General features: G+C 39.5%; 1 protein-coding gene across 1 annotated transcript in view; it reads left to right on the plus strand.

The window, feature by feature from the left end:
* PRUNE (prune exopolyphosphatase) overlaps positions 1-9,984 on the plus strand; it is a 33,055-nt gene extending 23,071 nt beyond the window's left edge. Inside the window, exons 7-8 of the mRNA XM_006861704.1 lie at positions 7,125-7,283; positions 9,556-9,984. Of these exons, the coding sequence (XP_006861766.1) occupies positions 7,125-7,283; positions 9,556-9,984 (588 nt within the window). The remainder of the gene's footprint in view (positions 1-7,124; positions 7,284-9,555) is intronic.
* Positions 9,985-11,740: the final 1,756 nt, after the last annotated feature.

Genomic DNA, 11,740 nt, shown 5'->3' on the forward strand with positions numbered 1-11,740 from the left:
CCTAGAGATTCTCATAACCTAGTTTGGGAAACAAACATAAGAACATAAAAAAGCTTGCCAAGTCCCGGAACCACAGTGCAAAATGATAGCGTAGAAATGCCAAGGATAAAGTGCACTAGATTTCGGGCAAGAGTATAGAATGGCAAAGAGGGAAAGCCAAGGCTGCATTGGTCTATTCTAATTTGTATGCAACATTTGTCCTGTTTTAGAATAAAATGTCCCCAAGGCAAAGACTTAGAGGGTTTGATTGCAAGAGCTGGAGACTAGTGCAGTGCCTGACATTTTATACACGTTATCATTTTTAATTCTTAACACAATCATTGTTTGGTAAATTCTTTATACTTATCTTACAGATGGGAAGCTAAAGTCTAGGGAGATTAGCAGAACTCATTGATCATCTTAGGGGACTTCATTTCCATATTTCCACAAACTTTTTGAAGCCCCCTCCTAGTTAATAGGTAATGGAACTGACTTTAAACCATTCTGTCTGAAACCAAAGCCTGTGTTCTCTCCATTCTACCACACTGCCTCCCAGTACGTAGATACCATGGAGTAAATATTATTGTTATATGCCATGAGTTGACTCTGACTCATAGCAACCATATACACAACATAACAACTTCCCAGTCCTTTGCCATTTTCACAATAGTTCTGTTAGAGCCTGTTGATGCACCCAATGTGTCAGTCCATCTCATCATCGTTTTTTTCATTGACCCTCTACTTTACCAAGCATGTTGTACTTTTCCAGGGCCTGGTCCCTTCTGAGGACATGTCCAAAGTATGTGAGATAAGTCTTGCCATCCTTGGTTCTAAGGAGCATTCTGGCTGTACTTCTTTCAAGACAGATTTGTTGTTCATCTGGAAGTCCATGGTATTTTTGGTATTCTTTATTTAGACCATAATTCAAATGCATCAATTCTCAGATCTTCCTTATTCATTGTTCAGCTTTCATATGCATGTGAGGCTGTTAATACCATGCCACACACACCTTAGTCCTCAAAGTAACATCTTTGTCTCTAAAACTTTAAAGAGATCTTTTGCAGCAGATTTCCAATTGCTGCACATCTTTTTTTTTTTTTTTCCGTTTAGAGACTTTTATTCAAGGTTAGGAAGAGGAAGGTGACCTCTGCCGGAGAAAGAAAGAAGGGGAGAAGAAGAAGAGAGGACAGAAAGAAGAAGAGGGAGAAGAACCAATTGCTGCACAGCTTTTGATTTTTTTTTTTAAGCCTTTTATTGTGAATTGAGTGAAGGTTTAGAAAGCAGATCATAAATTTTATATCCAACAAATCATACTTTGGTTTATTTCCATGATTGCAAACCCCTCCATATAGCAACAGTTATGCCACTTCCTTCTTGTGATTCCTATTTCCATTCTACCCTCCTTCCCAATCCCTCTGAACATTGTCCCATGTAAATGTTGCCCTTTTGGTCTTGAAGGGTTGATTGTTCCATGGTGAGCCTATCTTACTAGTATTCTTGTCCCCCCTCTATACCTATCCACTGCTTGGTTGAAAATTGGGCTGCAAGGGTGAGTTTCAGGTCCTGAAGGGTGGCTGAGGGCCATAGTCTCAGACTCCTCCAGTCTATTTCTGACCAGTAAGACCAGTGGTGGGTTTTGGGTTGTTTTTTTTAAAAAATAATTTTGAGTTTTATTCCACATTATCTCTCAATGTATCCAGGATCTTTTAATGTGAACAACTGTTTCGTAACAGTTGGTAATGGTAGCCTGGCACCATCTAGTTCTTTTGGCCTCAGTCATGGAGACTGATGTTCATATGTTTCATTAGTCAGTTGTACACATTTATTCCAAGCATCATCAGTTTTCATCACTCTTCTTTCTTCATCTATGGAGTGATCAATAGTTGCACCTTATTCTTTTGATTTTTTGACTGCTACTTAATGAACACTGATTGGGAAAACACCCCATTCTTCTTATAGTTTAGCTTCTCATATTATTTGTTCAACATAAAAATTGAGTAAATATGGTGAAAGGATACAACTCTGATGCACTCCTTTCTTGATTTTAAACCACATAGTTTCCCCTTGTTCTAGTTGAATGGCTGCCTTTTAGTCTGTGTGCAGGTTCCACATGAGCACAATTAAGTGCTCTGGAATTCCCATTCTTTGCAGTGTTGTCCATAGTTTGTTATGATCCACACAGTTGAATGTATTTGCATAGTCAATAAAGTGCAAGTAAACATCTTTCTGGTATTTTCTGCTTTCAGCCAAGATCCATCCAAAGTCAGCAGTGATATCCCTCATTCCACATTCTCTTCTGAATCCAACTTGAATTTCTGGCTGTTCCCTGTTGGTGTGCTGCTGCAACTGTTTTTTAATTATCTCCAGCAAAATGTTACTTGTGTGTGATATTAATCATATTGTTCAATAATTTCTGCATTCTGTTGGGTTACCTTTCTTTGTAATGGGCACAAATATGGATCTCTTCTGATTGGTTGGCCAGGTACCTGTCTTCCAAATTTCTTGACATAGAAGTGTGATTGACTCTGGAGATGTATCAGTTTGTTAAAACATTTCAATGGGTATTCCGTCAATTCCTGGAGTCTTGTTTTTCGCCAATGCCTTCAGTGCAACTTGGACTTCTTCCTTAAATCCCATTGGTTCTTAATCATATGTAACCTACCAACATGGTTGAACATCAACCAATTCTTTTTCTGTTTTTTTTTTTTTTAATCCAAAATAACCACTTTTTCAACAATGATTTCATACACAATTTGTTCTTTTGTGACTAACTACTTTCACTCAGCATAATGTCCTTCAGGTTCAACCATGTTGTGAGAGGTTTCACAGATTCATCATTATTCAGTGTTTTGTAGTATTCTATTGTGTGTATGTACCAAAGTTTGTTTAACCATTTTTATGTTGATGGACATTTAGGCTGTCTCCTTCTTTTTAATATGTCTCTTGTAGACAGCATATTGAAGGATCTTGTTTTCTTATCCTTTCTGCTCTCTGTCTCTTGACTGGTACATTTAGTCCATTTATAATTTAATGATCAATAAGTATGAACTGATTGCTATAATTTTACTGTCTGTTCTTCTGTGGTGCTTCTGGATTCCTTTTTCCATAACTTCTATGCTAAGTTCATTTTGGTTTTGGGTTTTCTTTTCATTTTCATTTCTGTTGTGTTAATGTTTACTAAGTCTTTCTTGATTTTCCTCTTTTTTTATTTTGATGTGCCAGGTATATTCTTTTTCTTTGAGGTTACCCTATAATTTGCTAATTTTTTTCCTTGCTTAAGCAGCCTGTTTTATCTTGAAATGTACTTGACTTCCTTGCCATTTGGAAGTTCTGTATCTGCACTATTCCCTCATTTTGCTTTATAGTTGACTTCATTATAAATTGATATCTCAGGTTCCCAATTTTCAGTCTTGTAGATTTGTTTTACTTTAAATACTTCTATATCTGGATTGAGTTCTGGGTGGTGCTGTAATGTATGGTAATCTCAGGTTGTTGTCTACTGTTGTTGGTTCTCAGTTCAGAGAACACACTTTAGCATTATTTGTAAAATTGGTCTGGTCATTACAAATTCCTTTAATTTCTGTTTATCAGAACATGTCTTAATTTTGCCATGGTATTTGAAGGGCAGTTTTGTTGGGTATATGATTCTTGGTTGACAGTTTTTTCTTTCAGAGTTTTGTAAGTGTCATTCCATTGCCTTCTTGCCTGCATGTTTTCACTGAGAAATCAGAGCTTAGTCTTATTGGTGTGCCTTTGTAGATAACTTTTCATTTTTCCCAAGCTGCTCTCAGGATTCTTTCCTGGTCTTTGATTTTGAAACGTTTGATTATGATATGTCTTAGATATTTTCTTTTGGGATCGATCCTGTTTAGGGTTTGTAGAGCTTCTTGTATCTTTATCTTCTTGTCCTTTATGATGCTAGGGAAGTATTCTTCCAACAACTCTTCAAGAATTTTCTCAGTGCTTTTATTGTCTCTTGCTGTTTTGGAATTCCAGTCATTAATAATTCCTCTTCATGGTGTCCCACATAACTGAAGCTTTCTTCAGATTTTAATTATTTTTCTGATTGTTATTCTAGCATACTAGTATTGAGAAATTTATCTTCAAGCTCACTAATTTGGGCTTCTATATCTTCAAATCTTCTCCTTTACCCTTTCAATGTATTGTTTGTTTCTGAAATCCTATGGATTTCTATTTGCAGGTTTTGTGTTGTTTCAAAATTTGCATTTATTTTGTCTGTTTGTTCATTTTTTTTTCTGTGTTCTCCTTGCTTTCCATCAATCTGCTGAAGGTACCAAAATATCATTCGTTTGAATTCTTTTTCAGTTAGTTCTGTTACTTTTTTTTTTTCCTCAGAAATGTTTTGTCTCTGCCTCTTGGTCATTTGTGTTAGCCATTTTTTCTTCTTTGAGCTAAAATTGTTGATTTGTAAAAACAAACACTGTAGTTGTTGGACCCAGAGGGGCTCCTACAATTCAAGGAACTCAAGAGGTGGTGACAGCAGAGTTCCTGGCCCTAGATGGAGTTCCTGTTGGACTCGGTGTTATCTGTGTTCAGGGCACTCAATCCAGAAGTAGTTCTTGGGGGCTCTTGATGGAGCTGGTTTCAGTGTCTGTTGTGACCACAGGGAAGCTGGGGGCAGGGTGACTGGTTAAATGCTGATCTGGTTGCTCTGTGGTTTTTGTAGGTTTAGAGCTGAGCCCACCTGAATCCAGGCACCAAAGCAGAACACAAAAGTTAGCACAGTTTGCCTCCAACTCATACTGGGGGTAGATGAGTGTGGGAGCTGGCCACACAGGTCACCAGGGGAGTATGGGGAAAAGAAGAAATCCAACCTTTCCATAACCTGCTCTGCCACGCCTCCATCTGTTTGCCAAAGCTGCTGACAAGATGGTTAAGCCGCGTCTGGCCAGCCATTCACCAGTCAGTCTCTCTCACTGTCCCTGCTTGGTTTCTCTACCGAGGAAGCACTCTATCCACTTCTCTAACCTTTCTTCTGAAGTTCAGGATGCCAGGATTTTCATCTGTGTCGGTTTTATTTGGTCTCTCATTTCTTTGTTGTATGTAGTGGATCCTTATAGTACATCTGCCTAGTCTGCCATCTTGCTGAAAGTCCCTCCTTTCATCTCTTTTGGATGCTTCCTGCATCGTTCAATATTTTGCTCTTAGAATGTTTCGGTATTTCAAGTCAGGTCTTGATTTTTGTTTTCTTTACTTTTTTCAGCTTGAAAATTGATGAGCATGCTCTTCCCTCTCGGTTTGCTTAATTCCTTTAGGTATTTTCATAATTAATTGTAAAACTGAGCTTTGTCTCCTTGAGCTATCCTTTGAAGTTTTCTGTAGAGCTCTTTTACTTAATTTCTTCCCATTGCTTTAGCTACTCTGCATTTAAGAGCAAGTTTCAAAATCTCTTCTGATATCCACTTTGGTCTTTTCTTTCTCTCCTGACTTTTTAGGAACTTTTGCTTTCTTCATTTATGATGTTTTTATTGATGTTATCTGATAATTCTTCTTGTCTCCAGTTAGTAGTGTTCATTGAGTTAAATCTGTTCTTAAGTAAATCTCAAGCTTGTATTTTGACTTTCATGAGCTTATTTCAATTTTCTTTAGCTTCAGCTTGAACTTACATATGAACAAATGGTGGTCTGTTCCACAGTCAACCCCTGGGCTTGTTTTGTCTGATGATAGTGAGTTTCACCATTGTTTTTCCTGTAGATGTAGTCACTTTGATTACTATAAATTCCATCTGACGTCCATGTGTATAGTCATCATATAAGTTGTTGAAGAAAGGTATTTACAATGAGAGTCTTGCAAAATTCTGTCATGTGACCTCCAGCGTTGTTTCTATCACCAAGGCTATAATTTCCAACTACTGATCCCAACTTTTGCATTCCAATCAACAGTAATTATCAATACATTTTGATTACCTGTTTGATCAATTTCAGACTGAAGAAGGTGGTAGAATTCTTCCATTTCCTCATCATTGACTTTGTTGGTTGTTTGTATAAATTTGAATAGTAATTACATTAACTGGTCTTCATTGTAGAGCTCTGGTAGCATAGTGGTTACAAGTCAGGCTCCTAACCTCAAGGTCAGCAGTTTGAAACACCAGCTGTACCATAGGAGAAAGATGAGGCTTTCTGCTCCCATAAAGATTTATAGCCTTGGAAACCCTATATAGGGTTGCTATGAGTCAGAACCGACTCCACAGCATACAACCACCACCACCATCATTATAGACATATAGATGTCCTATCACAGACAGCATTGTATTTCAAGATACATCTTGAAATGTTCTTCTTGATGAAGACTGTGATACCATCTTTCTTCAGTTTTTCATTCATAGTAATCCATATGATTGATTCAAAATGCCTAATTTCAGGTCACTAATGTGCAGGATATGCATCTTTATTTATCCCTTTCATTTTGATAAATTTCAGTTTTCCTAGACTCATACTTTGTACATTATTCCACATTTTTATTATTAACACATGTTTGCAGCTATTCCATCACATTTTTCAAAATTCTACCATGTGATCTCCAGCATTATTTCTATCACCAAATCTCCAGCATAATTTCCAACTACTGATCCTTCCTCTTTGTTTACAACTTTCACATTCCAGTCATAAGTAATTATCAATACATCTTGATTTCATGTTTGATCAGTACAGTCAACACTGAAGGTCCCAAGAGCTTTGTTCCGTCCACATTATTAAGGTGTACTATACTTTGAAGAGGTTGCTCTCCTCAGTCGTATTTGGAGTTCCTTCCAACCTGAAGGACTCATCTTCTGGCACAATATCAGACAATGATTTACTGCTTTTCATAAAGTTTTGAGAGACTAATCTCTCAGAAGTGTGCCATCTGTTCCTTCTTATTAGTATGGAAGCTCTGCTAAATCCTGTCTGTCATGCTGGTCATTTGAAATACCAGTGGCATAGCTCCCAGCAACCCAGCAACACATAAGCCACCACAATTCTGCAAGGTGACAGACGTGCGGAGAGAGTAAATACTAGTTAACGTTTTTATGGTGGGTAAGTCCTGTTGGTTAACATGGGAAGAAACCTTTATAGGGATTTGTTGGTGATGGTGACTGAAAGGATACAGCAGTAGCCTCAGCCCTTTCTTCATTTCTTCTCTTCCAGGCCTTTCTTCAGAGGTCTGACCTCATTGCAGATCTCCAAGCTTTTTGCCAGGCTCACAGCTATGACATCCTGGTGGCCATGACTATCTTTTTCAACACTAACAATGAGCCAGTGCGGCAGTTGGCTGTTTTTGGTCCCCATGTGGCGCTCCGAATAACGGTGAGTTTCTGTCTCTTCTCCAGACCGAGGGCTCTGCAGAGCTCTGCCTCTGAGTACTAGTCTGTTCTACAAGTATCTCCTCTGCATTCTTCGATTTATACAGAGGTCTCTTGATAATGTTCAGCCTCTGCTCCCCCTTTTTCCAGTCTCACTAGATGTGTTATTGTTGTTAAGTGCCATCGAGTCAGTTCCAACTAATATAATGACCCTATATAGGGTTTCTGAGGAGGAGCTGGTTCACAGTCCAGTTGATCCTGCAACACCACACCACAAGTCCTCTCTGTGTGTGAGTAGCCTTAATTAGACTGTTGTTGAAAAGGAAAATTCCAAAGAGTATTAGATGCAATTCCTACTTAGAAGGAAATGTTATTAATCTGGAGTTAGTACTTGATTCTTCATTAATTCCTCACCTCTGAAAACTAGTCCTTACTTTCTACCCTACTGCCTTAAAAACTGGAAACACAAGAGAAACCTTGTCCACTTACCATGCGGGGATTAAGTGATTAATTACTCTGTATAGCAAAAACTCTATGGAGAGTGATCTAGTAAAGATTTAGTTTTTTCCCTGACCTTTTATTTGGCCGCCTTTCCCTGCCTCCTCCCCCTTCTGTTCCTCTGTTGGTTACTGATTAATTCAGGGAAGAATTTTAAAGTAGACTTAAAGCAGTCCAGGGACTCTGGTTTGCTTGGGCTATGTGAAGGTTCCTGGAGACTGCTAGATAATCTTTGCACCCACAAAAGGTATGTTTGCCCTTTCCCACTTCTCATTTTCTGTCTTTTCATTCAGGAAGCAAATATAATTTCATTCAACGGAAGGTAGTTTGGCATTGTAGGAAGAACTGTGCTTTTCAAGGTCAGGTAGACTTGCTTTTTCCTGTCTCAGGTTTGTCACTTACTAGCTCTTTGGGTTAAAGCAAATCATTTAAACTCTGACTATTTCTTCATCAATAAATGGCATAATAGTACCTACCTTATTGGTCTGAAGTACTAATTAAAAATAATACATGTAAAGTATATTACTAGGCCCAGAGGAAGCACCCGGTAAATGGTGGCTATTAATAATAATGTCATGTAGGAAGGGGTGCTTTAGCTACAAGAAGTGCATCTTGCTGCCTTCCTAAATCTAGGCTTCTCTGCGCTGCTCCTGGGAACTCGACCACTGCCCTGGCTGCCTCTGTGCTGGAAAACATGAGCCCTTTTTTTATGGTCTGCCTCACCATGACTCCACTTCTTCCTAGGTTCTAGTTTAAAAACTAAACAAAACAAGTACCACGAAAACAATTCTGGCTCCTGGTGCCTCATGGGTGTCAGAGTAGAACTGCACTTCTTAAGACTTTCAAAGGCTGATTTTTCTAAAGTAGATCACCAGGCCTTTCTTCCAGGGTGCCTCTGCGTGGACATGAACTACCAACCTTTTGGCTAACAGGCAAGCATGTTATGTTGTTGTTGTTAAGTGCTGTCAAGTCAGGTTCAGACCCATGGCGACCTTGTATAGGGTTTCCGAGGAACAGTTGGTGAGCTTGAACCGCATGCCTCCTGGTAGTCCAGCACATTAACCAACAGTGCCACACCAGGATTGTTAGAGGCAGTATAATTTAGTGATTTAGAACACAGGCTTTGGTGACAGACCTGGGATCAAGTCCCAGCTTTGCTTTATATTAATTATAATCTTAGGCAAGTTGCCTAAGCCTTGGTTTCTCCACCTGTAAATAAAGGCAGTAGTATTATCAATCTTACAAGGTTGTCATGAAGATTAAATGAGATCATCTGTATAAACAGCTAGACTCAACATTATGCTTGGTTTATAGTAAGTTCTCAGTATTACGGATCTCCCACTTCCACAATTCTTTCTCCCTCTGCCTTTTCCCTGATCTCATGATAGATGCTAGTCCTTTCCCAGCTAAGGACAGAGATCAGGTTTTTGAGCAGAGGGATATACTTGGAAATAACACTATATTAGGAGCTGGGACCTGGGTGCTAGTTCAAACTCTGCTAGTATCTGTATGATTTTGCTCAATACACTTAATATAACTGAGTTTTAAGTTGTTCACTTATGAAATGAAATATATGATCTCAATTGTATCTTCTGCTTCTAAAATACTGTTGTCTATTAGTTGAGATTCCTTTTGTTATTAACAAAAAATGAACTCTGGATGACTTAATTTAAAAAGGTTTTCTCCTCCTAAGGGAAACCTCTAATTTAGAAGCCTCAGCTCTTTGCTATTCCACCTTATATTTATATATCACTCCCCTGTTCTTGTCTCTTTTTCAGATCTGTGGAGTCCTGGAACGCTCTCAGTCTCCATTCCTAAAGTTAACTCCTATCCCAAGCATCCATCCTAACCTTCAAGCCTATCTTCAAGGCAACACCCAGGTCTCTCGAAAGAAACTTCTGCCTCTGCTACAGGAAGCCCTATCAGCATATTTGGACTCCATGAAGATCCCTGCTGGACAGCCTGAATCAGTGAGTGTGTCCAGGGAGCAGATGGACAAGGAAATGAACAAAGCGGGTAACTCCCTGAGTCCTGGACTAAGTCAAGATGAAGAGGACCCTCCACTGCCTCCTACACCCATGAACAGCTTGGTGGATGAGTGCCCTCTGGACCAGGGGCTGCCGAAGCTCTCAGCAGAGGCCATCTTTGAGAAATGCAGTCAGATCTCGCTGTCACGATCAACCACTGCCTCCCTATCAAAGAAGTGACTGTGGGGGGGGGGGGAGGTAGGGGGCGGGAAGAGTGGGAAAGGTCGCTTAAACCACTTCAAATGCATGTTTTGAGATGTTTGGAGATTTCAGCAGTTCTTTCTTCATTGCTGCAAGATCTGGTGTACTGTTCTCATAAAGCCCGGAGGAGGAAGAAGTGAAAGAAAGCAGCTGCTTCAACAATGGCTTTCTACCTTCCCCTCAATCTCTACCAATCAGACAGATGTTATTATTTAATTTTGTTCTTTAAATCTGCACTGAGTTTTCTATTTTATTTGCTAGGGGCACAATGCGATACACATACAGTGCCAACAAAGTGGGACAGAAAGAATGCATCCCCTCAAATGTGCCCTCAGCAAGGATCTTGAATAGAACCAGTGTCATGGAACCTTGCAATCATTGATGGTCGCTGTTTTATTCATTTGTTCACGTACACGTTCAAATATTTATTGAATGCCTACTTGAAGCTAGATTAAAGTAGGGTGTACTTTTGCTCCAGTTTTCAGTTTTTAGAAAACTCTTGCTCCAGTTTGCTGCCTTGAGCAGACTTCCAATTCCATGACTCTTCTTTCTGCCCTCAGGTAATGTCTGATTCAGAGATGGCTGAGTTTCCATTTCTGAGCTTACTGTTGCTGTTTCTGGTCCTGTTTGGTAGCAGATTGGAGACCATTCGTGTCCATCCTCATCAGGGGGCCTGACTCTCAGGTGCTTTAGCTCACTCTGCCACAGGAACCCTGAAGAAACCCAGAAGACCCCTGGCTCTTGAGAGTCCAGGCACCCAGGAAGACCTTTAGAATTCATAGGCACTCTTCCCAAAAGAAAAGGAACTGAAACGAGAGCCCTGGCTATGTTCTCTGCCTTAGCAGGTCTGTCGTTTTCTTGTCCATCTTTCTCTTCTTGCCCATATTAAAAGAAAGCGTGAATATCCAGATTCTAATATGATTGCCATGAACTGTTTGTCTTTTTTAGCAAGATACTTCATTTCTCTGGATTTCAGTTTCCCCATCTGTAAAATTAAGGGTTTGGATTAGATGTTCTGGTATTCTGTGATCTGCCTCTTGCTGCCATCCTTTCTCTTTTGCTTCTCTGTCTTCCCCTGGGAATGATCAGGGTCACTGGATTGTCTGTATTTATGTGTGATCGTGCCAAGGGACTTGGCCTCATGTAGCATGTACAGGGTTATGACTTATACTGTAGTGACCCAGAACTCCCTCCCACTGACTTGTCATGCATGTGTAAAGTCTCCCTTTTTTCTTCTAAGTTATTCTCCCTGTTCTTACCCCACAGCTCTATTCCAGCTAGGTTGCCAACAACTTCACTGAACATTGGTGTGTGTGATGGTTTTGGCATGACATTTTCCTATTATGAAGGGGACAGTCTGAGTTCACTTTCAGGGGGTAATGTCTGTAACCATTTGGAAGGTAAAAGTAATAGTGTAATCACTGAACCAAAGGAACTTACGTTTTGTAACTTGGGTACTTTATTTTGCATTTTGTTAAAGTATTAAATATTCTTTTCCTGTTTGAGGTCTTATTGTCTCTTTTTACAACTATAATAAGGCCTTTTCCTCTGATAATTGTTTCAGCCTCCTCAAGATTCATAGCCCTTTTTCCTGATATACTTTATAACTTCCTTCTGACAACCCCTTTTGGGAATGAGGAGCAGCAAGCTTCCATCTCCACTCACCTGTAGCCTTAAATTTGTTTATTCTTCCAGAACTCTCTTTGTAACAATCTCTCTCCCCAACTTTGCTTAT

The sequence above is a fragment of the Chrysochloris asiatica genome, unplaced genomic scaffold (assembly GCF_000296735.1).
Source record: "Chrysochloris asiatica unplaced genomic scaffold, ChrAsi1.0 scaffold00042, whole genome shotgun sequence".
Classification (NCBI taxonomy): Eukaryota; Metazoa; Chordata; class Mammalia; order Afrosoricida; family Chrysochloridae; genus Chrysochloris; species Chrysochloris asiatica.